Here is a 27,120-nt window from a genome sequence, read left to right as displayed (position 1 = left end):
GAAGAAGCCTTGGCGAGTTGCTGCAGTGCATCCTGTAGATGGTACACACTGCAGCCACTGTGCGCCGGTGGTGAAGAGAGTGAATCTCTGACTTTAGCCCCAGTTAGCGACTCAAACTCAAAACCCTGGACTACTGTAGCTTCAGTATTTCACTCACACAGTAACATCACAATACTTAAAGGAACATGAGCGCAGCATCATTCATAAAATAGTTGTGGTTCTCCAATATTGTACTATATTTTGCATTCCAAAACATTAAATTCTTTAAGTCTTTCTTTTGTTAGAGGGTGAACTTTTAATTACATGCAAAAAAATTTAGGATAACTTATAATTTTCATTTAACCACATTTAATGCACAAAAAATTCTCAGTTAGGAAAAAATCATTAATTGAAAACTTTCATTGTTAATATCTATTTTGTGCATCCTCCATCTGCATAAACAGTTGACCGCTATTTATTTTTGAGCTTTTGAATCACAATTTTTCACCTATCATGACATGCTATTATTAAGCAAGAAGCAATTTCCATTTAGTTATCATACATATATTGCATCTACATTGAAAACATTGCATCTCACATTAAATTCCCAGTTCAAAACCTTTTCTGGCAATGTAAAAGCAAAAAATGTCACCTAACAACACATCACAGAAACATACAATTTTATTAATTAACATTAAGAGTAAACTGAGCCCTGAGGTTTAAGTATCCACAAAGAAACGTATTTTGACTTAGCTACTTAGGGAAACCCTTAGGGAAGGTCTCCAAAATGCACGAGACTCAAAGAAAATAAAGGGAACTTTCTGACGAGGTAGGCAACAAAGATTGGCATGGGAGATAGCCAAGTTGGTTTTGTAACTCCTTTCGCGAAAGGGGTAGGGGGAAGAGCAAGGAAATGAGAATAAGTAGATAGCTCTTTCAGAGAGCCAGCACAGGCCAAATGGTCTCCTCCTACGCTGTAAAAATTCCACAATTCTTTGATTTCTCCTTAAGCTACTTTGGCACAAAACAGAGTGCCAGTTATATATGACATTTTGCCATTTGTGAACAAGTTTCTGACAGAGTGCAAATGTGAGAGACTTCACCGTCAAGTTTTTCTTACAGCTCCTTGGAATGGAACAATTCTTGAGGATGAAAATGTTGTCCCTTGGTAAACAGAGTGTAGTCTTGAGGTGAATACTTCAGGTAAAGGTGTTACACTTGCAATAAATGAGTCCCAAATACTCATGGAGCTCTCTGCATTCAAATGGATATCAGCTACAGGATTCTTAGGTGCTCAAAATAATGAACACTGAAAGATTCTTAGATTTTCTACCCATAATTCCCTTTAAAGCCACAATAATCAATCATGACGAAAGAAACCATAGCACAGATTCTCATAATATTAAATCATAGAAGATGACCCTATGGAAGGCTAGTGGGAAGCTAAGTACATTATCTGGAGTCTTAGCTATTTACATTTTCATAGCACCTGGCCACATTCATGCATACATAATGTTTATGCATAATATTTGATTATACTATTGCTTAATTAGCTCGTGTCTCCATTAGTCACAAAGACAATAGACTAATCCTCAGACATATTCCTTGACCATCTTCAACACCAAAATTAAGACAAAAAATATGCTTGTAGCAAACTAAAATGTAAGGAATCTTACAACACCAGGTTATAGTCCAACAGTTTTATTTGAAAATCACAAGCTTTCGGAGCTTACCTCCATCGTCAGGTGAGTGAAGTGAAACTAAAATGGGCACAGTTAGTTTATCTCTTCCCCAAACAAAATCAATAATTAAAGCTGGCAATTTCAAATGCCACACAGCACTGGACATTCATGGTGCTTATCCATATCTGGAATTTGATTTTGACACAATAAAGCTAGAAAATCTTCAGCAGGTATAGTGATCAAAATACCTAATTGGTCTGACCTTTCGAAACAACTACAAAAAGATAAAGTCGTGACAAAAAGTCTCATGGATGTCAAAGTTTTGGAAATAAAACTAGTAACTAGAAAGTGCTCATCCTGTTATCACTGCCTCCATGACTAGCAAGTATCTGTAAACTTGTCAATACAGCTAAGACCAATTTTTTAAGTTTAAAAAAATGGCTCCACTTAAATCACATCAATACCAATGTCCTTACAGAGTGAGTGAAGAAGGATTGAACAAGTCAGGGGAAAGCAAATCAAGGCTTTAAAATGGATAGAATAGGGGAGGGGAAATGTTGAGGTAGCAAGTTTAAAAGAAGTTAAGCGATATGGTAACTTTACAGATACTAAAGAGGGACTAAACACAGGAAAGGATGCAAAAGGGAGTATTTTATATAGACTGTGCCGACTTGATGTATGTCCACATCAGGGAAGCCGCAAGAAAAAATGTGACATTTGGAGAAAACCAGCACAGGTAGAACAGGAAGCCAACAAAGAAACTGGTGATACCTAATTTAGGTATGTGCAATAAACCATAAATAGTTAGCGACCTCATAGTATGAATGTATCTTGGGAATAGCGAACATCATATCAGCAACTCGCCAAGGCTTCTTCAACAGCACCTCCCAAACCCACGACCTCTACCACCTAGAAGGACAAGGGCAGCAGGCACATGGGAACAACACCACCTGCACATTCCCCTCCAAGTCACACACTACCCCGACTTGGAAATATATCGCCACTTCTTCATCGTGCTGGGTCAAAATCCTGGAACTCCCTTCCTAACAGCACTGTGAGAGAACCTTCACCACATGGACTGCAGCGGCTCACCACGACCTTCTCAAAGGCAATTAGGGATGGGCAATAAATGCTGGCCTTGCCAGCGGCGCCCACATCCCATGAACGAATAAAAAAGTGGTCTAATTCACAATCAGATTTTGGACTTAAGCAACACTAACAAAAGATGAGAAAGGAATTGAAAATAAAGTGGTAGAAATTGTTAGTAGATAAATCAAATGACCAACAGTGAGTATCTATTAAAGAAGCTAATTAGTGCATTACAAAAAGGCTACATATACTTGAAAGGGGTACTTCTGGTATGATGCAACTGTGGTTCACAAGAATGGTTGATACCCATGATTTGGAAAGTAGAAAATGTTACATTATTATTTAGAATTAATGATGGTTAATGAACCATGATTAGTTAACAATCTGATGGTAAGGGAGCATCTTGCAAATAGTGACTACAACATGACTGAATTTGGTATTGAGTTTGAGAGAGAGATGGGAGAGTCACAAATCGAGGCTTTAAATTTAAGTAAGGCAAACTTCGAAGGGATAAGAAATAAATTGACCACGGTAAACTGGACTGAACTGTTAATGGGTCAATTTACAGACAGTGGGGAAGTATTCAAAGAAGTATTTGGCATGATACAAAATCTGTAAATATCTCTAAACAGCAAAGGTGTAGTTCAGCAACAATGGTCAACAAATTAGTCAAGAGACAGCATTGAGCTAAAAGGCAAGGCTTACACAAATGCAAGGAATAGTGGAAATAGTGAGGGAGCAATCAAAACAACAAAAGGATACAAAGAAAGTAATAAGAGCTGTAAAAAGGAAATATGAAAAAAAACTTGCAAGGGATGTCAAAGCTAACAGCAAAAGTTTTTATATCTTGGAATCACAGAAAGGTTACAGCATGGAAGGAGGCCATTCGGCCCATCAAGTCCTCGCCGGCTCTATGCAAGAGCAATCCAACTAGTACCACTCCCCCGCCCTTTCCCCGTAGCCCTGCAGATATTTTCCTTTCAAGGGCTTATCCAGTTCTCTTGTGAAGGCCATGATTGAATCTGCCTCCACCACCCCCTCGGGCAGTGCATTCCAGATCCTAACCACTCGCTATGTAAAAAAGCTTTTCCTCGTGTCACCTTTTGTTCTTTTGCCAATCAACTTAAATCTACGCCCTCTGGTTCTTGACCCTTCCGCCAATGGGAACAGTTTCTCTCTATCTACTCTGTCTTGTTCCTTCGTGATTTTGAATATCTGTATCAAATCTCCTCACATCCTTCTCTGTTCCAAGGAAAACAACCCTAGCTTCTCCAGTCTGTCTACGTAATTAAAGTCCCTCATTCCTGGAATCATTCTAGTAAATCTCTTCTGCAACCTCTCTAAGGCCTTCACATCTTTCCTAAAGTGCGGTACCCTGAATTGGACACAATACTCCAGTTGTGGCCGAACCAGTGTTTTCTACACGTTTAACATAACTTCCTCGCTTTTGTGCTCTATGCTTCTATTTATAAAGCCCAGGATCCGCATGCTTTTTTTAACTGCTTTCTCAACCTGTCCTGCCACCTTCAAAGATTTGAGCATCTATACCCTCAGGTCTCTCTGTTCCTGCAACCCCTTTTAGAATTGTACCATTTAGTTTATATTGCCTCTCCTCAGTCTTCCCGCCAAAACATATCACTTCGCATTTCTTTGTGTTAAATTTCATCTGCCATGTGTCCGCCCATTCCACCAGCCTGTCTGTGTCCTTTTGAAGTCGATAACTATCCGCCTCACTGTTTACTACACTCCCAAGTTTTGTATCATCTGCCAATTTTGAAATTATGCCCTGTACACCCAAGTCCAGGTCATTAATATGTATCAAAAAAAGCAGTGGCCCTAGTACTGATCCCTGGGGAACACCACTGTATACCTTCCTCCAGTCCAAAAAACGACCATTCACCACTACTCTCTGTTTCCTGTCATTTAGCCAATTTCGTATCCATGCTGCCACTGCCCCTTTTAATACATGGCTTCAATTTTGCTGAAAAGCCTATTATGTGGCACTTTATCAATTGTCTCTTAAAAGTCCATATACACCACATCAACTGCATTGCCCTCATCATCCCTCTCTGTTCCCTCATCAAAAGACTCAATCAAGTTAGTTAAACATGATTTGCCTTTAACAAATTCGAGTTGGGTTTCCTTTATTTATACCCCCAGGGATCGGTACTAGGACTGCTGCTTTTTTTTGAACAAGGGTGTAACATTTGCAATTCTCCAGTCCTCTGGCACCATCCCCATATCTAAGGAGGATTGGAAGATTATGGCCAGCACCTCTGCAATTTCCACCCTTACTTCCCTCAGCAACCTAGGATGCATCCCATCAGGACAGGTGACTTATCTACTTTAAGTACCTATAGAAGGCAATTAGGGATGGGCAATAAATGCTGGCCTCGCCAGCAACGCCCACATCCCGTGAACGAATAAAAAAAAAGACTTTTGGATTCCCTTTTATGTTAGCCGCCAGTCTATTCTCACTCTCTCTTTGACCCTCATTTCTTTTTTCACTTCTCCTCTATACTTCCTATATTCAGCCTGGTTCTCACTTGTATTATCAACCTTACATGTGTCATACACCCCCCCTTTTCTGCTTCAACTTACTTCCTATCTCTTTTGTCATCCAGGGAGCTTGTGCCTTTCCTAGTCATGGAAATGTACCTAGATTGTACCCGAACTATTTCCTCTTTAAAGGCCGCCCATTGTTCGATTACAGTTTTGCCTGCCAATCTTTGATTCCACTTTACCTGGACCAGATCTGTTCTCAACCCACTGAAATTAGCCCTCCTCCAATTCAGTATTTTTACTCTAGATTGCTCCTTGTCCTTTTCCATAACTAATCTAGACCTTATGATACTATGATCACTATTCCCTAAATATTCCCCCCCCTGACACTTGCTCCACTTGACCCACTTCATTCCCCAGAACTAGTTCCAACAATACCCCCTTCCACATTGGGCCGGAAACATACTGATCAAGAAAGTTCTCCTGAACACACTTCAGAAATTCCTCCCCCTCTTTGCCCTTTATACTATTTCTATCCCAGTCTATATATTAGGATAGTTGAAGTCCCCCATTATCAATACTCTATAGTTTTTGCACCTCTCTGTAATTTCCCTGTGGTCCCATGAAAGACAATTGAAGGTAAAGCAATAATGAAACACCATGGATCAATAAAGAGATAAGGGTAAAATTGAAACTAAAAGTAAGAGGCATACTTTAAGTACATAGACTATAAAGGAGAGGATGACACAAGGAAATACAAAGATATTAAGAAGGATGCCAAAAAAATAAAATTCTTCTGTTCAGCATTACTAAAATGGCCTTCAGACCAGTATGTACAACATTCTGTTAAAATGATCTGACCCAGAGTCAGAGTTGAACCTCTCAAGGAATTAGAATCTGACAGAAAAATTATTCCCCAACTATTTGAATGCAGTTTGGGAACCCTAAGTCTATAAAGTCTCTAGATACAATTTTTAAATTCATTATAAATCCAATGAATTTGTATTCTCACAAAAAATTAAAACTCTCCAAGTTATGAAAATCTGATCTACAAGGTCAAAAAGGCAGTATTACTCTTTTCACTATTTCATATCCGAATAACTCATCTATAATGCATTATGTGGAAAGAACATCTGTTGATAGCAGTTATAAACCTTTCTGGAAATATAACCTACCGCGGCGTACAATTCAGTTTCAATCTGAAATATAGTGCAACAACAACTCTGAACAATTAACTGAACAGTTGAATTGTTTATGTATGTAGGCTCTCTGATAAAAAGTGTTCCTTTATAACTTGTGTCAAGTGCCCTAAGGTAAAAGTACAAGGAACAGGCACTGTGCAAAACTTCTCCTGGAATGCACCTGAACCTCAATTTAAGAAAGGACGTTTACTACACTTTATCTAGTTAATATGTATGGTATCCACACATTATGAATGAATTCCTTAAAATTTGTTTCTTCTAAAAAAAACTCATGTATGGACTGAGAGGGGAGGATTATGTCCATCTTCCAAGATTGCAATTTTTTGTCTAAATGCAGAAATTTAAAAGCTCAGTTGTGTGTAACATACATTCCTGTACATACATTCATTGCACCCTGTGATTTTGTAGATACACAGCTCCCTCATTAGAAAAGGATAGTTATGGCAACACAGCCATTGAAATAAAATAGTCCTTATGTCATTAGTGGCATTTCCATCTCACACAAACTCTCGATTTAGAATCTCCTACAGCAGAGCTGCAAAGTCAATGCCAATTAACAGCATATTTATGATTAGCTTAATATTATCAACTCACGCCCACCAGGAATCAGACTTTGATTGCCTGCATTAATTTATATTGGACATAATTTGACACAGGAGATAGTCACCTCATCAAGGAGGTGTCTTCACTCAAGTGGACTATATTCATTAAAAAAAAATCTTTTACCAAACAACATCTAGGTCTGTAAAATTAGGAATCAGTCATGTACTTTGCTTCCCCTCCTCCCTTTCAGGGTCAATGCATCACAGATGAGGCCATAGTGCAATTCTCAATATCACAGTGTTTTGATCAATTTATCACTAATAATTTTATAGATACTATATGCTTTTACTGGAATAATTTTATAATAACCCACCGTGGCTTGCAGCACTGTAAACTAGTCACCTGCGGACTTTCTGATCCATAATTTTCCAATCATGTTAGTACCTTTTCCAATTTCTGGCAAGATCTCATAACACTCAATTAATTAATTTACTGCAAGGTCAAGCAATAGTCATTTCAAACTCTATTTGTACTTAATTTACATTTCTGGCTTTTTGAGAGTCAGTGCGAGGGAGTTGAACGTCCATAATTGACGATAAACATCGCAATTTGACTGCATCACTACTGTTAATTCTGCTCCCTCACAGTAACTGCTTTAACCCAGTGCTCACATTATCAGCATGACAATACTAAAAAGCTTACAGAAACAGGCAAAAGAATGTTTATGTAGTTTTTGTGTATTCCCTTCTTATAACACCTTCCAATCCTAGCCCAGAACTTTATTTTCAAATAGAAACATGCTGAAAATATGCAGGTTTTTTAGGATCTGGAAGAGAAAAGACAGGTTAATATTTCATATCATTCATCAGAATAAGATAAAAATTGGGCTAATTTTGGGTGCTGCATAAACCTTGGGGCAAATTTGAAAATGTTCTATTATTTTTCTGCACAATAAGGACCTTTAGCTCCCTGATTGGATCAGCAGGGTGCAGCTAAGTTTCTGGCAGGTGGGGTGTCTCTTGCACCACTACTCACTCTGATCTGATGTGGGGTGGGATGGGATGGAATGGGTCGCCTCCAGGATACCATCAGCCCTGCCCTGACTCACTTTGACAAGCAATGATCATGGAATTTTGGACGCAGTGTCTTTACCAGGGTTTGTCAATGTTTCTAGCTCTAACAGTCCAGATACGCTGGGCACCTTGATGGTGCCAACAACTGCATTTATAATGTCCCTTAATATAAAAATCCCAAGATGTTTCACAATGGAAACTGATTGAGGAATGGAGAGTGAGCCATGAAAGTAGAGGTTAGGAAGGGTGACGAAGATTGGTTGAAAAATGGAGAAGAGTAGAGTCAAAAGATTTAGGTATATTAGTGAGGACATAAGGCTGGAGAAGATTGCAGAGGTGGCACAAAGCGAGGGTGTGGAAGGATTTGATGACTATTATTTAAAATTTAATAGGTTAAGGAATGGAGCCAAAACAACAGGGACAGAGGAAGCTGGTGACTAGTGCGGGACAGGCTGCTGCATTTTAGGCACGTTGAAGTTTATGGAAGCTGGACGATGGGAGGAGGGCATTGGAATAATTTAAGTCTGGAGGGAACATGACCAGGGAGAGACAGCAAAGATAGAAAGAGATAGATGGGAGAGATTGAGATAAAGAGTGAGATACTGATAGATAGACAGACAGATATCCTCTGAATTTTCTTTTCCTTCATGTGGGGAACAGATCAATCCTCTGTGAACACTTCCCCCAAAATATCACAGCTAAGAGCAAACCCACAATTGTGATTCGAAAATTTCATTTCCACACCATTCACCTGAGGAAGGAGGAAGCCTCCGAAAGCTTGTGAAATTTAAAATAAATTTGTTGGACTATAACTTGGTGTTGTAAAATTGTTTACAACCATATTGGTGCTTTGACGTGTTTTATTACCATTCTAATTCAGATAATTAATGCTTGACATCATATATTGTAAAAGTTTACAATATGGATCCCATTTCTAAAGCATCTGGAAAAATATTTTTCAGAAATTTTTCATGATTATAAAACACAGAATGTGAGAAACAATAGAACTTAAATTGAAAGCAGTATGTCAAAGTTCTTCTCTTCCTCCCCACCCTACTCCGGAGAAGAAATGCTACTGCAATATCATAGGAACATGGAACAGGAGTAGGCCATTCAGCCCCTCGAGCCTGTTCCACCATTTAATTAGATCATGGCTGATCTGTAGATAAACTCCATTTACCCACCTTTCTTCTGGATCCCTTGATACCCTTACCTAACAAAAATCTATCAATTTCAGTCTTGAAAATTTTCAACTTACCCAGCATCCAAACCCTTTTGGGGGAGCAAGTTCCAGATTTCCACTACCCTGTGTGTGAAAAGGAGCTTCCTGATGATTATGCCCTGTTGTTCTCGACTCCTCCACCAGAGGAAATAGTGTCTGTGTATCTAACCTATTAAATCCCTTAATCATTTCAAATACCTCAATTAGATCACCCCTCAACCTTCTAAACTCAAGAGAATACAAGCTAAGTTCATGCAACCTGACTTCATAATTTAACCCTTTTACCCCCAGTATCTTTCTGGTGAATCTGCACTGTACCCTCTACAAGGCCAAAATATTTTTCCTGAGGTTTGGTGCCCAAAACCGAACATAGTACTCTGCATGGGGTCTGACCAAGGCACTGTACAACTGAAGTATCACTTCTTCACTTTTGAATTCCAACCACCTTGAGATCTAGATCAACACTCCCATTAGTCTTTTTAGTTACATTTTGTACCTGTGCACTAGCTTTTAGTGATTTGTGTACATGGTCACCTAAATTTTTGCTAGCCAAGGATATTAAGGGATACGGAGCTAGGATACAGATCAGCTACGATCTCAATGAATGGCAGGACAGGCTCGAGGGGCTGAATAGCCTACTCCTGTTCCTGTGTTCCTAAATCCTTTTGCTCCTAGTCTGTAAGAAAATAATTCAAATTCTCAGATCTAAAGTGGATGACCTCATACTTCCCCACACTGAAATCCATCTGCCATAGCCTTACCCACTCACATAGTCTGTTTATGTCCCTTTGTAATTTACTGCGCCCATCCAAACAACTTACTGTGCCTCCTAAATTAGTGTCATCTGCAAACTTGGATATACCTCTATTCTTTCATCCAAGTCATTAATATATATGGTGAAAAGCAGATGCCCCAGTACTGATTACGGGATGTGACAAGTGGTATTCCCAGGAATCAGAGTACGTACCCTTTATCCCTACTCTCTGTATCCTACTTCCAACCAATTACTGACCCACGTCACAAGGTTACCAACAATTCCACGTGTTCGCATTTTTGCTAATAATCCCTTGTTTGGAGCCTTATCAAATCCCTTCTGGAAGTCCATATAGACATCATCCATAGACATTCCCCTATCCACCATGCTAGTGACCTCATCAAAAAACTGAACTAAATTAGTCAGATATGACCTATCCATCACAAACCCAGATTGACTGTTTGATCAACTGATAATTGTTCAAATACTCAGACATTCTGATAATGGATTCTAGTATGTTCCTCACAATTGGTTAAACTGACAGGTCAGTAGTTACCTGGTTTCTCTCTCCTTAAATAATGGAGTGACATTTGCAATTTTCCAATCCAAGTACACAATTCCTGAATCTAGAGAACTTTGGAAAATTATGACAACGTCTCTGCAATTTCTTTCCTGAACATTTGTCTATCTTAAGTCCCATTATTTTCTCCATTGCCATTTTTTAAAAAACTTATATTAAATCCACTGAAGTTCCACCCCTTGACTTATTTTTAGGTTCTCTTGTACCGCTGGTATTTTGTCATCTTCCTCCACTGTGAAAACTGATAGAAAGTGCTCATTTAACAAGAATGCCATTTTCTTATTATAGTCTTGCCTGCATTTGTTTTTAATGGGCCCCTATTTCCCTTTACCACTCTCTCTTAATATATTCATTAAAACGTTTAATGTTAGCTTTGATATCCCGTGCAAGTTTTTTTTTCATATTCCCTTTTTGCAGCTCTTATTACTTCCTTTGTATCTTTTTGTTGCTTTTTATAGTTCCCCCAGTGACCTGGATTTCCAATATTCCTTGCGTTTGTGTAAGCCTTTTCTTTTAGCTTGATACTGTTTCTTACCTCACTTGTTGACCTCGGTTACTTAACTGCACAAGTAGAACTTACGCCTTTTAGGAGTATTTACTGATTTTGCATTGTATCAAATACTGATTTGAATACTTTCCATTGTTTGTAGGTTTACCCATCAACATTAGGGGTTACGGGGAGCGGGCAGGAAATTGGACATGAATTTAGATTTGAGGTTAGGATCAGATCAGTCATGATCTTATTGAATGGCGGAGCAGGCTCGAGGGGCCGATTGGCCTACTCCTGCTCCTATTTCTTATGTTCTTATGTAACAGTTCAGCCCAGTTTACGGTGGTCAGTTTATTTCTCCACCCTTCAAAATTTGCCTTCTTTAAATTTAAAATCTTGGTTTGTCACTCTCACTTCTCCTTCTCCAACCTAATATCAAGTTCAATCATAATTTGGTCACTATTTGCAAGATGTTCCCTTACCCTCAGTTGTTAACTAATTCTGGCTTGTCACTCATCACTAAATCCAGCACGGCCTATTCCCTTGTCAGTTCTAACACATATTGTTCCAGAAAATTGTCCCAAATACATTCTAGAAATTCATTGGCTTAACTAATTGAGCTGTTTATGCAAAAAATAAAATCTCCTATAGTAACCACTGTTTTTGCTACATGCTTCCCTGGTCTCTGTATTTATACATCACCCCTACTACATCACTATCTAACAACTCTGTCCAGAATCATGCATCGTTTGCTGTTCCTTAACTCTACCCATACTATTTTCACTGTCCGATCACCCTTACTGAAATCCTTTCATCTACTGCGGTAATTGTGTCTTTTATCAATATTGCACTCCACCTCCTTTCCCAATTACCCTGTCCTTTCTAAAGGTGTTCAAACCTGGAATATTTAGCTCCCAATCATGCTTAGGTTGTAGCCAGTCTCTGTAATGGATACTACATCACACTCTTCAAGCTGAATTTGTGCTTCTAACTCACTGGTTTTGTTTCTTATGCTATATGCACAAGACAAAGCATAAGAACTCTTATCTGGGTAACCGTCCCCATCCTGCACATATCTCCTGCTAGCTTTTTCCTCATCCTTTTTGACTTACAATGTGGATTTTCCTCTCCCACCCCCTAACTAATTTAAATCTTTCTCCACTGGCCTAATTAACCTTTCCACAGGGACACTGATTTCTCTCCAGTTTTGGTGAAGGCATCCCATCTGTACAGCATTCTCGGCCCCAAAAGTGGTCTCTGTTTCCCAGGAATCTGAAACCTTCCCTTCTGCACCATCTTTCCAGCCACGTATTGACAATTATGTATTAAACACATACTTCGGTTCTGTCTTCACAAAGGAGGACACAAATAACCTCCCAGAAATGTTAGGGAACCAAGGGTTTAGTGAGAGGGAGGAACTGAAGGAAATCAGTATTAGTAAAAAAAAAGTGCGAGGGAAATTAATGGGGCTAAAGGCTGACAAATCCCCAGGGCCTGATAATCTACATCCCAGAGTACTAAAGGAAGTGGCCCTGGAAATAGTGGATGCATTGGTGGTCATCTTCCAAAATTCTATCGACTCTGGAACAGTTCCTACAGATTGGAGGGTGGCAAATGTAACCCCACTATTTAAAAAAGGAGGGAGAGAAAAAACGGAATTACAGACCAGTTAGCCTAACATCAGTAATGGGGATAATGTTCGAGTCTATTATAAAAGATGTGATAACAGAACACTTGGAAGGCATTAACGGCATTGGACAAAGTCAGCATGGGTTTATGAAAGGAAAATCATGCTTAACAAATCAAATGGAGTTTTTTGAGGAGGTAACTAGTAGAATAGATAGGGGAGAACCAGTGGATGTGGTGTATTTGGATTTTTAGAAGGCTTTTGATGAGGTCCCACACAAGGGGTTAGTGTGCAAAATTAAAGCACATAGGATTGGGGGGAATATACTGGCATGGATTGATAATTGGTCGACAGATAGGAAGCAGAGAGTAGGAATAATTGGGTCTTATTTCGGGTGGCAGGCAGTGACTAGTGGGGTACCGCAGGGATCAGTGCTTGGGCCCCAGCTATTCACAATATATATTAATGATTTGGATGAGGGAACAAAATGTAACATTTCCAAGTTTGCAGACGACACAAAGCTGGGGTGGAATGTGAGCTGTGAGGAGGATGCAAAGAGGCTCCAATGTGATTTAGACAAGTTGGGTGAGTGGGTAAGAACATGGCAGATGCAGTATAATGTGGATAAATGTGAGGTTATCCACTTTGGCTGTAAAAACAGAAAGACAGATTATTATCTGAATGGTGATAGATTGGGAAAAGGGGAGGTGCAACGAGACCTGAGTGTCCTTGTACACCAGTCGCTGAAAGCGAGCATTCAGGTGCAGCAAGCAGTTAGGAAGGCGAATGGTATGTTGGCCTTCATTGCAAGAGGATTTGAGTACAGGAACAGGGATGTCTTACTGCAGTTGTACAGGGCCTTGGTGAGACCACATCTGGAGTATTGTGTGCAGTTTTGGTCTCCTTATCCGAGGATGTCCTTGCCATGGAGGGAGTGCAACGAAGGTTTACCAGACTGATTCCTGGGATGGCAGGACTGACGTATGAGGAGAGGTTGGATTGACTGGGCCTATATTCACTAGAATTTAGAAGAATGAGAGGTGATCTCATCGAAACGTATAAAATTCTAACAGGACTAGACAAACTAGATGCAGGGAGGATGTTCCCGATGGATGGGGAATCCATAACCAGGGGTCACAGTCTCAGAATGCGGGGTATGCTATTTAGAACCGAGATGAGGAAAACCTTCTTCACTCAGAGAGTGGTGAACCTGTGGAATTCTCTACCACAGAAGGCAGTGGAGGCCAAGTCATTAAATATATTCAAGGAGGGGATAGATATATTTATTAATGCTAAAGGGATCAACGGATATGGGGAAAAAGTGGGAACAGGGTACTGAGTTAGACGATCAGCCATGATCATTTTGAATGGCGGAGCAGGCCCGAAGGGCCGAATGGCCTACTCTTGCTCCTATTTTCTATGATTCTATGATAATCCTAATCTTTCTCTCCCTGTCTGGTCTAGCACGTGGCACTGGGAATAATCCAAAGCTTACGACACTGAAGGTTCTGCTTTTTAATCTAGAATTTAGCTCCTTGAAATCCCTTTGCAGAACCTCAAACCTACTCCCATCTATCTCATTTGGTATCCACATGTCCTACCCCATGACCTCTGCTTGCTTGCCCTCCCATTCCAGAACATTTTGTATTCACTTTGTAATGTCCTAAACTCTGGTACCTGGGAAGCAACGTACCATTCGGGACTCCGGAGCACAGCTACAAAAGAAACTATCTACCCCCCCACCCCGACTATAGAATACACCACAATCACCACTCGCCTATTCTTATAACCTGTACTGTTTCCCCCTGGATAACCACTCTCTCCTTAGTGCCTTGTAGTTTCTCATGGTTAATCTCTTCTATGTCACTCCTTTTGTCAACATCACTGGTACCAAATTAAGTATACATATTAAGACTAATCCAGCTCGATAGAAGATCCCTGTCTACCGTCATTTGTCGCTTCATGCCATGTCTACCAATGGTCACCAAGTCTCCCTTATCAACTTCTGTGCTCCTAGCAACTTATGGGGTGATCACACTCTGGAACTTCTGCTCCAATAAACTGTCTCACTCCCAAATATTGCGGTGTGTCCATTTGACTCTCATGCTGTGCAACTTTCTGCTCAAGGAATGCAACCTGTGCACACTTCATTTATGTACATTCACCCCGAGTCCATGCAGGTTCACATCATGCATATCTAATATAACATCTACCTGAACAGCCAAAGAAATGCATAACTATATCACTTGCTATTAAAACATTATTCCATCACAACAGCCTGCTTCCCAAAGAGAGACAGTTTAAAAAAAAGTCTACGATGGCCTTCCTCAATGGCTCAGTGGGTAAATGTAAGCTATAAAGACCAGGAAGGCCCCAGGTTTTGAAATCTCTCAGCTAGGATGGCTGTGGAAGCTAAACTAGCCTCAGTGCCCTGTAAAAATACAGGTATGCTTTTACATTGTTTTTAATATGGAACGAAGACAGAACAGCTAATGTAGCAATTATGGTTAAACCACTTAAGTAGATCGGAATTGGTTTAAACTGTACGCTTGCAGATCCTATCTTTTGATCACAATAACACCCCAGAACTAAGACATAGTTCAGGAAGAGCAAAGGCAGGAAAGCAAAGGTTGCTGAAATAACATTGGAGAAGGATGAAACTTTAAACAATGGAACAGGCCATTTATAAGGATGAGGCCCCTAAGGTTGTGTGTTCAGCAATCTGTTTGATGACCTAAGGGTCAAAATATGCTCAACAAAGTTAAACTCAGCAAGAGTTAGATTGTGTATATTTGTTTGTAAAATGGTATAAAAGAGGGCTACAAAGCAAAACGCAGTTAGGAACTTTAGCTACCTTCAAGGAGAAGGCTTGTGAACGGCTTGAACAGGCAATTGCTCACAATTCCCAGGAAGATCTTTACACATGAATTTCTGGACGGAGGACCATGTATGTAGTCTTAATTTATTATTGTTTCAAAACATGAGTCTTAATTATGAGTCTTAATTGTCAGACATATTACTGTCTCTAGCTTTCACAAATCTGTCATTAAAAGGATAAGGATTATCCAACATGCCCCAGATTAAAGTGCAGTGCAGATCATTCTTTAAGTGAAGTTCGGGGAAGCGTAATTTACACTAACTATTACCATTGATGCATAATCCTTAACTGGTATAGAGTGAGATCAGTGCAATACATGTGTCAGTAAAATCATGCAAGAGTGTTCTGGTATCAACCAGGTATCCCTTTAGCTCATTTTTAAATTTCTTTATCAATTTTTCTGAGAGAAGGACCATCTACAGTAAGTCATCAATGTTAGTTAAGCTAACATACTACTTGTTTTGTCTAACATAAATCAATGTCCTGAGAGTTTATTTTTATTCTCTCTCGGTTGTGAGCGTCACTGGCAATATCAGCATTCATTGCCCATCCCTAGTTGCTCTTGAGAAGGTGGTGGTGGGCCTTCTTCTTGAACCGTTGCAGTCCATGTGGTGAAGGTACTCCCACAATGCTGTTAGGGAGGGAGTTCCCGATTTTGACCCAGATGAAGGAACGACAATATATTTCCAAGTCAGGATGGTGTGTGACTTGGAGGGGAACTTGGAGGCGGTGGTGTTCCCATGCACCTGCTCCCCTTGTCATTCTAGGTGGTGGAGGTCACAGGTTTGAGAGGTGCTGCTGAAGATGCCATGGCAAATTTGCTGCAGTGCATCCAGTACACACTGTAGCCACGGTATGCTGAGTGAACGAGTGTACGAGTGAGTGAATATAAATATTATTTATATATATTAAAAAATTTATGAATAAGTTATGCAAAACACTAAGCTATACAAACATAATATTGAAAACACTTCTGTTGTTTGGTATGAAGAAAGTATGAGCAAAACTGTTTCCTACATTAATGCAGACTTTAGACAATACAAAGACACATTTATAACCAAACTCTAAACATGCTTGAAGTACTAAAACAGCACTGAGAATGCTAGGCTTTTCTTCCCTTTCAAGAATTTTGACAGGTAGCAATTTATCATAAAAGCAAACATGTTAAGTGCTAAATACTAACATTTGAAGTTAATTACTTGGGCACCACAACATCACGCAGCTAGCGTCAGTAATATTTGATTTTTATGTTATCTGTAGCTATTCTGTCATGCTGAGAATGGGTCTGTTAACACGGTGTGGGCTCATAAGTGACTGTCAGCATCCATTAGGTTTTACAGGAATTGAGCAACAGTTAATGCATTTTGCATTATTGGTGAGTGATTCATCCCTAAATTACTCTGGATAGAAAGCAACTCAAAATGACTCCGCTCCTGAATTACATTATTCATAACAAATAACTTATTGCTTTAACAAAAAAGGCACCATTAATTTGTAACTTTTGTTTTTAATAACGATCAATATGGAGTCTTCCTTCCTCATTTCTAAAAGCAGCCCCAGTTTGTCTCTCACATGGGTAATAATTAAAAGACTGAAATTGAAGTTTACCCCAAGATTTGTGCAAGTGCAGGAGTTGTTTCAAATGACATTTACAAACAAGTGAAAATAAGTTAACATCCAAACGTATAAAAAAAGGTTATGGGACTACCCAATGCAGCCATGCACCAGCCAGTCGATGTATCTAGATAAGCTTAAAGGATAGTTACCATTTAGGAACTACGTCCTGTGGGTAATAATTTTAACAAAGCACACTAGCATGGTAAAAGCTATGACATGCACACTGCTCCTCATTCGTTACTGGTATTAAATTCACTGATCTGTAAATAAAGTCAATGATGGTATCCATAAAGCATGTACACTGAAAATCACAATTTTTTAAAATCTGCATGTGAAGACTGGCTGTCCATTTATCCAGATCAGCGTCCATCAAGCGTCCAACAAAACAACTATACAAGTCTCGTCAGTTCATCATTTTCTATCTTTTTATGCAGCTAGGTGCAAATTTCCATGCAAGTCTGTGTCCTAAATATGAAATTCCATGCATGCCTGTGCTCCACAATGAGATGATGGGTGTAATTCCAAGCTTGATATCCTCAAGATGTGTGCAATTCATTGCAATACTGCTGTACATAAAATCATTGATTTATTCAAATTATGAACTGTTTGGAATTCAGATGACTACAGCATGCTGTATTAAATTTTGAACCTAAAATTACATAAACTGGATCAAATACAACATTTCCTCAGGGAAGGAAGAGGAACAATCAATAACTGCTTACTTTTCCCAAGAACAATATCATGGCTGGGAGGTGAGCAACTCGATCATATCTCATCAGGAGGCATTAGTCTTGAATATGCAAATAAAAGCCAAATTAAACTATTCCAACTAATTAGGAAAGCAGGTGGTGCTTCTGTTAAAATTCAAGTGTGTGTCCACATTTGCAGAAAGGATGGTGGGAGGTGGGGGAGAAAAAGAGCATGTGCTTATGCTAAAAAAAAAAGCCTTATGGTGTGTATTGAGAGCAATGGGTCTCGAGCAGTACACCAAGTGTCCAGGAAGGTCGATGCGGTCCAAGTCGGAGACAAGTAGGTATTTGTGGGAGTTGAAAACGATAGTTATACGGTGCTTGAACATAGCCAAGCCTGGTCCAACCTCCACAGATGAGCACTTTCCAGCAGGTGTGATCGAAAAGCAATCAGAGTGCCAATCTGGGTGGTTGTACTCAACTTGGAGAAGGCCAACTGTAGCACTCTTGTCACTAACTGGCTGAGATCAACCTGGTATGAATGGCTTAGTACCATATGGGATGGCGTATTAAGCCACTGTTACTTTCTTCAGTGTAAATCGTGGATTTAATCATTTTCCAATAGGACCTCTATCCATTATCAGGTAGAGACACCCACATCATCAAAGGTTAGCCTCTTATTCAATCAATCAGCTCACTGCATTAATCATATCATTGAAGCAACTTGGTTGATCCTTTGATATCTTTTTCAATGTGATGCCACTCATTCAAGGAACAAATTTCAGGAGAGTGGGAAATGTGTCCTAATACATTTCTGCAAGTAATGGAAAACTTATGAAAATTACATACCATTACTTCTAAATTCTTGTGAGGTTCCATAAACCCATGCACTGTCAGTTTGCGAAGAACTAAAAAGAAAAAAAATATATAAATGAGACATACTTAAGTTGGTAACATATTGTACTATCTTGTTCTCCAAAAGCTGTGTTTAAACTTGAGCTTCAACAATAATTTTGGGCCCTTAACAATATTGCTACAACTAACCACTTGCAAGCTGAAGCCAGCTGAAAACTTCAAAGATAAAACCTACTTTGTACTATGAATACTCAGCAGTATGCCAATAAATAGGGAGGGACTACGGAATGCCTTGCGTGAGTATTTGCATCTAAGTTTGAAACACTTAATTATTAGGAATATAAATTTTGGCTGCATCACGTCACCTGTTCTGACCTCCCAACAGAAACACATTGCCGACTTCAAGCTGATTTTAAAACAAAATCATAATTGCTGCCCCGGAGAGTCATAGATAGAAGTTTAGACTAATACTAATTATCAGAATATTATTTTCAGAGCCTTGACGGACCATTCTTGGGAATGAGTGCTATATGCAAAATGAATACCTGTATAAAATACGAACAAAAATTCATTCAACAGTCTATAAGAACATAAGAACATAAGAAATTGGAGCAGGAGTAGGCCAATCGGCCCCTCGAGCCTGCTCCGCCATTCAATAAGATCATGGCTGATCTGATCCCAACCACAAATCTAAAGAACACAAGAAGTCGGAGCAGGACCCGGCCACATAGCCCCTGGGCCCTCTCCGCCACCCACAGGGCATTGACCGATCCGAACTCAGCTTCATGTCCAATTTCCTGCCCGCTCCCCATAACCCCTAATTCCCTTTACTTCTAGGAAACTGTCTATTTCTGTTTTAAATTTATTTAATGATGTAGCTTCCACAGCTTCCTGGGGCAGCAAATTCCACAGACCTACCACCCTCTGAGTGAAGAAGTTTCTCCTCATCTCAGTTTTGAAAGAGCAGCCCCTTATTCTAAGATTATGCCCCCTAGTTCTAGTTTCACCCATCTTTGGGAACATCCTTACTGCATCCACCCGATCAAGACCCTTCACAATCTTATATGTTTCAATAAGATCGCCTCTTATTCTTCTGAACTCCAATGAGTAGAATCCCAATCTACTCAACCTCTCCTCATATGTCCGCCCCCTCATCCCCGGGATTAACCGAGTGAACCTTCTTTGTACTGCCTCGAGAGCAAGTATGTCTTTTCTTAAGTATGGACACCAAAACTGTATGCAGTATTCCAGGTGCGGTCTCACCAATACCTTATATAACTGCAGCAATACCTCCTTGTTTTTATATTCTATCCCCCTAGCAATAAAAGCCAACATTCCGTTGGCTTTCTTGATCACCTGCTGCACCTGCATACCAACTTTTTGATTTTCTTGCACTAGGACCCCCAGATCCCTTTGTACTGCAGTACTTTCCAGTCTCTCGCCATTAAGAAAATAACTTGCTCTCTGATTTTTCCTGCCAAAGTGCATAACCTCACCCAGCCTGTCTATATCCCCTTGCAGGTTTTTTATGTCCTCCTCACTCTCTACTTTCCCTCCCATCTTTGTATCATCTGCAAATTTTGATATGTTGCACTCGGTCCCCTCCTCCAAATCGTTAATATAGATTGTAAAGAGTTGGGGACCCAGCACCGACCCCTGTGGAACACCACTGGTTACTGGTTGCCAGTCCGAAAATGAACCATTTATCCCAACTCTCTGCTTCCTGTTTGATAACCAATCCTCCACCCATGCCAGAATATTACCCCCAATCCCGTGATTTTTTATCTTAAGTAATAATCTTTTATGTGGCACCTTGTCGAATGCCTTCTGGAAGTCTAAATACACTACGTCCACTGGTTCCCCTTTATCCACCCTATACGTTATATCCTCGAAGAACTCAAGCAAATTTGTCAGACATGACTTCCCCTTCATAAAGCCATGCTGACTTTGTCCTTTAAATTATGCTTATCTAAATGTTCCGTTACTGTCTCCTTAATAATAGACTCCAAAATTTTACCCACCACAGATGTTAAGCTAACTGGCCTATAATTTCCAGCCTTCTGCCTACTACCCTTTTTAAATAACGGTGTTACATTAGCAGTTTTCCAATCTGCCGGGACCTCTCCTGAGTCCAGGGAATTTTGGAAAACTATCACCAAAGCATCCACAATCCCTACTGCCACTTCCCTCAAGACCCTAGGATGGAAGCCATCAGGTCCAGGGGATTTATCCGCCTTGAGTCCCATTATTTTACTGAGTACCATCTCTTGAGTGATTTTAATCGTATTTAGCTCCTCCCCCCCGAGAGTCGCCTGTTTGTCCAGTGTTGGGATATTCTTAGTGTCCTCTACTGTAAAGACTGAAACAAAATATTTGTTCAGCATTTTTGCCATCTCCATGTTTCCCACCATTAATTTCCCGGTCTCATCCTCTAAGGGACCTATGTTTGCCTTAGCCACCCTTTTTCTTTTTATATAACTATAGAAACTCTTGCTATCTGTTTTTATATTTTTTGCTAATTTCTTTTCATAATCTAACTTCCCTTTCTTAATCAATCCTTTAGTTACTTTTTGCTGTCTTTTGAAGAATTCCCAATCTTCTATCCTCCCACTAAGTTTGGCTACCTTATATGTCCTTGTTTTTAGTCGGATACTATCCTTGATTTCTTTACTTAGCCACGGGTGGCTGTCATTTCTTTTACACCCTTTTTTCCTCAGTGGAATATATTTATTTTGAAAGTTGTAAAATAACTCCCTAAATGAACACCACTGCTCATGTACCGTCTTACCCTTTAATCTATTTTCCCAGTCCACTTTAATCAATTCCCTCACAAGACTGGTATAAATGCATATAAACAAAAAAGGCGGAAATTCAATGGTCGGTCTGAAAGAGAAAAATAAGCTAACGTTTTGGAAGGTAAGCGGGATCTCTTTGCAGTCAAGATTTCTGCAAGATGACAAGCTTGATGATGGAAGAATGGAACTGAGTCCAATCTGATACCTAAGTCAAGGAGGTCTCCAGTTCTCCAGGGGACGGTTGGTGACTAATTGGCCAGCCTGGCTCATTAGTGAGACTTGGAGGGGTAACCCAATCACTGGTAGCTGGGTTTATTCACGTTTGGTTTCAAATAACCCTGCAAGTTGATGCCACCACAGGTTGGGTAGTCCTGGCTGGACAGTAATTTACAAGTGTTCGATGCTGGTATGATGTGTGGTTCTAGCTGGTTAAACTCCAGCAATATCCGTGTACAGTTGGAGGTTCCTAACCAATGGGCCTTGCCAACCTGTATCTAATCTCTCTGGAATTTGAGTGTCCTCTATGGGGGCGAGGGTATGCACTAAGCATTGGACAAACAGCGGTTCCACCTTTATAGATTTCTCAGTATCTTGCATGGGAGATCCTTAAGCATAGTGATGCTTCGTGCATCACCTTAATACAACAAACTTCCTGAAGCAATACATCATGACATACTAGAGATAAAAATATTGCACAACCTTCCAATACTGAAAACTAGAGACTCCAGATATATTGTAATATTTGCCTACCACTTTACAAAACTTGCTTAAAATTCAAGTCGCTTTGTTCTTCCGCACAAAAACCTCTCATTCCCAGTCACTTGCATTATATTTATTTTTGCCTGTAACTCCCAAAGTATATTTGCAGTTTTTGTTTAACATTCAAGGACTTTTTTTATTCTTCCATCACCATCCCCAAAATCTTCGTTATTTACATAATTGAATTATTTTTTCCATGCCCTACTTTCCATGGTGGATTTGTAATTCTTGCAGAAGCTGTCATTGGTGTTGCAGTACCCAGGGTGGTTCAAATCTCCAATAACTGGTACCTGAGCAAGTGGTCATTCACCAAAGTCTCAACATGGCTGACCGACCAACCAACCTTGGTCACAATGTGGGTGGTCAGCATCAAAGCGCCTCATAAATGGCTCCCTCTGGCCTCAGTGCAAATATTGCTCCTGTCCCCCAGCAAGACAAATGAACCTTATCGAAATACCATTAGTTCCATTTTATTCAGTGGTTTTAGCTGTATGTATTTTAGATTTTTTCCTTGCTATTTGCATCTCACAATTGTTACTTGTAAATTTAGTTGTTACAATACACTCTGGGTATTATAGTTCCACAAAAGCAGTGTAAGATTCATTTCTCTCTCTGCCACAGAATTTTTCTATAGCCAGTGCATGCTGTGAGCACCCAGGCCGAGGTGCAACAAGCCCAAAGCATACTGAATGCAAGACCTTTAAAGATCGACAGATGTTAAACAACAGAGGTACAGAGACTGAAGCTCAGGGTATTCTACTGGTCACAGCTGTCAAATTAAGAACTATTATCGTTGTTACTATCTTTACTACAATAACTTCCATTTATATGAAGGGCAGCATGACCATGAGCATGCCAAAGATGGACCCTTGGGGAACTCAGGAGATGGCATTACAGGAGCCCAGAGGAGATGCTTTGGCTATCTTTAGGCACTTTAATACTAGCATTAGGACTCCACGAGAGTGGCGCTCATGCAGAAACTGCAACTGCTGCGCAGCACGTCCTCCTTTTTACTACACCTATCACCCATTAATCTCCATTGGAGGGTCAGTAAGAATGGAGTGCCGGAATCAATTGATGCCGCACTCAAGTGCCAGCCTAGATTGTGTGCTCAAGTCTCTGGAGTGGGGCTTGAATGCACAACCTTCTAACTCAGAGGTAAGAGTACGACTACAGAGCCAAGTCTGATACCTGAAGCCGAAAACCTGATGCAAATTAATCTTTTACATTAAACAAATGTTCGTTTTTATGTATAGCCAGAATACCAGGAACCAACGTTAAATAAAACATCAAGTTTCCCTGCTTAGCCTTGGAAACTCAAGAGACAGCTGGCTTGATCAATAGGTCAGGTATATTAAATCTTTTTAAAAATTCTGTACTGAGATTATTATTCAGACAAATACTCTATGAAAGTGAATTAATCTGGTACATTCCTTTAAAGGGAATTTTCACAAACCTTGGATTGCATCTCCACTATATGGAAACCTATAACAGTTCATACAATTTCACTTGATCAGTCTAAAGTTCATGATGACCTGTGTAGATACACCAAAGAAACTAGTCTCTCTATATAGCCTTAAAACAAAACAAATTGAAATCTTATAGCAGCTATAAATATAGCCAAAAAATTACTTCAAGGTTATTTATAACAAAAAATACCTTTCAACGAAAGCAGAGTTCTTTCTAGTGAATTGATGGCAGCTGTCTCCCCTGTACAGATCTGCTGTAAAAAAGTGTCAGTATGATGATTCCACAGGGAACAGGCAAAGCTGTAGATTCCTGATGCCAACTGCAATAAACATAATAAAAATGTTTTAGTTTATGGTTTAGTAAAAATAGTTAGAGGGTATTATTAGAATAACACAAGGAAAATGATCAATTAAAAAATTACTGTATACTGTATTTGATGCAATTTACATGTCTGGGTTTAATCGCTGAGGTGCATACAGGAACTACTTTGACATTTATAGCATGCATGCCCATACAGCTCCCAGCTCAGGTACCAATAGTTTCTCTTTCCCAGCAATCTTTAATTTTCTTTATTTCTTCCTTGTCCTGCTTGCTGTTTTATTTTTTTTCCATTGCCTCCTTTCACCAAAAAGATCCCTGATCAGAACAGTTGCATCCATGAAACAGAATGTACCCAACATCAAAAATCTCCATCAGACTGCTAGATTAGCAGTATCATACCACTAAATATGCCTCTGCCATGCAACACAGCACAAAATCAAACAAAACAGGCTAAAGCAAATTCAACACTGGAAGAAATCAACACAAGATAACAAATTATAAAAATTAAAGAAATCCTAATTAGGATGCCCCACCACTGGTTTATTTTCCTGTTCCTTACCTTCTCAATCTGAATTCTCCAGTTAATACACAAAACTGAAAACCTGGTAGTTATCAAGTCATTGAAACTTTACAAACAGCATTCAAAGTAAGTCTCAAAGGTTATAAGTGTAAATTAGTGTAAAGTAAATTTAGATCATGTATCACAAAGGAGTCCTTGATACAAAGGATGACAAATATTTGGAATAAGTTGCTAGGCAGGGTACTAGAGTTTAGGGGTTTTCAAAACACAGCTGGATATTGCTGTTGGAATACTGGAGAGATGGGCTTTGGTAAACTGAAATACCTTTTCTTGTCCTTTATTTTTGTTATATTCTTATTCCAGAAATTCTATCATTGAACTATTAGTAATTCACAGCTTTAGTCTTGACCTATGCCTTCCTCTACATTTTCTTGACGGACACTGGAGTATTTGCTTTGGCGAGCTGCTAATGGAATCGAGGTTCGAAAATTAAGCAGATCCAATAGTAACTTAAATGTCAACAGTCCACAGAATACTGATCTTTAATCTCATATTTAACAGATTATCTATTCCCAAAAGTCAAAGATGAAGAGAAAAGATAGCAAAGAGAAAACGCTATTCATCCCATCAGAAGGTTATGGTACCGGACTAGCAATATAGTTGTCATGAGTTCAAATTCCACCATGGCAAATTGGGAATATGAATTCAATAAATCGGGTACGGTGTGGGCTAGCACCAAAATAATTACCATAAAAGCTGTTGAATTGTTAAAAAAGTTCAACTTGTTCACTATGTTCTTCAGGGATGAGACCCTGCCATCCTTACCCAGCCTCACCAATGTGCAACTCTACCCACATAACATGATTGGCTCCTAATGCTCTCTGAAGTGCCCGAGCAAGCCACTAAGTTATACAAACAATTGCTACCGGGGCAGCTAGAAATGGGCAATAAATGGAGCCTTGCCAATAGTATCCAGATCCTGAGAAAAAAATTACAAGACTCATACTTCTAGTAAATCAACTCTCCCTTCATGGCATCTAATTGTATTCTGAAATGCTTTCACCTCCATTAGTTTTCTTGGTAGATTATTCCAAACCTTTATCATGCTTTTAGTAAAGAAGTTTTTCCTTATCTATGTTCTAGTTTTATTTATCATATTCCAATTTATGATCTCTGGCTATTCCTCCCATATTTTGAGGCAGTAATCTGGGTTTATCTCTTCTGCAAAATTTGTTATTTTATTTAACTCCGTGACATCCCTCTTACTTTCTATATTTAAAGCTTCCGCTTTCCTTAGTCTTGGTCAGTCTTGTTGCTCTTTTCTGTAGCCCTTAAAATATAAGTGGATCTTTTATGAAATGATGACCAACAGTGGAACACAATGTTGTAAAGCATGGTCTGTCTGATCAGTGACTTAGTATAATCAACAGACCTGTGATCTATTGCGTTCTGGCTATACATTTGATTAGCTTTAATTGGTCCACCAAATCGCCGGGGCATTCAAGTAACGTACTGACTATAACTTACAGATCCCTTTCCATATCTCCCTGTACTAATCTAATTTAATTCAGTGTATATGCTACCCACTTCTTCAACCCATGTACAATATTTTAAATTCATCAGTGTTAAATTTTTTAAATGTTTACCCAATTGTATAATTGCAAATCTTTCGCTGCATCCCATATCCCTGTTTTTGGTCATCCACAAATTCGACACGCTTACATTTGATTTAGTATCATCATTCATGGGCATTGGAAATAATAGGGGGCCAAATACTGACTAATAGGATGGCACTCAATATTTTCTCTCTCTCATCCCCCATCCTCCCACCCCAAAGACTGGCATCACAGCTCACAGGAGTACTCTATTTTACTTCAAACCAGTTTCTTAACCAATGTCATATTCAGTTCTAGATTATTGTGCCTTTTAGTTTGAAGCATAAGCTGAAGTCTTTCCATGTCAAATTTGAACGAAAGCTTTCTAGAAGTCTAAACTATATCATAGGGAATGCCACTATCTACTAACATCCTCAAAGAAGTCAATGAAGTTTGCCAAGCGGGATCTTCTTCTAAATCCATGATTTTTATTAAGTTACTATGTAGGTATGCCCTCCTGCCTGCTCTTTAGAATAGATTCTATTATTTTATTCTTGTATGATGCTAAGCTAATGGTCTGCAGTTGCCTGGGTCAGTTTTTCACCCTTTTAAAATATTGGTACTACATTTGTCCATTTCTAATCCAACTCACTTCTTATGGTAAAATAAACACAATTATTTAATAAATAGGATTATTTTATAGAACTGTCCATGACTGTTTAAAATTTGTATGTGAATTCCAGACATGAAGTGTCTAGACAGATGCAGCAGTACAGAGTAAATTCAAGGCACGTACAACAGGGTCACTGCTGATATGTAAATAAAAATAGGCCAAATAATGAGCAGATGGGAGAGGTTACATCATAAGATTATATAGC

At 39.3% G+C, this 27,120-nt stretch overlaps 1 protein-coding gene across 1 annotated transcript in view; it reads right to left on the bottom strand.

Annotated features, from left to right (window-relative positions):
* Positions 1–27,120, bottom strand: part of ipo11 (importin 11) — a 711,960-nt gene that overhangs the window by 587,413 nt on the left and 97,427 nt on the right. The window contains exons 6-7 of the mRNA XM_067986592.1: positions 23,996–24,125; positions 18,777–18,835 (exon numbers count right to left, since the gene is read on the bottom strand). Coding sequence (XP_067842693.1) covers positions 18,777–18,835; positions 23,996–24,125 — 189 coding nt within the window. The remainder of the gene's footprint in view (positions 1–18,776; positions 18,836–23,995; positions 24,126–27,120) is intronic.

The sequence above is a fragment of the Heptranchias perlo genome, chromosome 1 (assembly GCF_035084215.1).
Source record: "Heptranchias perlo isolate sHepPer1 chromosome 1, sHepPer1.hap1, whole genome shotgun sequence".
Classification (NCBI taxonomy): Eukaryota; Metazoa; Chordata; class Chondrichthyes; order Hexanchiformes; family Hexanchidae; genus Heptranchias; species Heptranchias perlo.
Note: the sequence above shows the minus strand (reverse complement) of the source record. Positions and strands in the feature narration are given on the sequence as shown.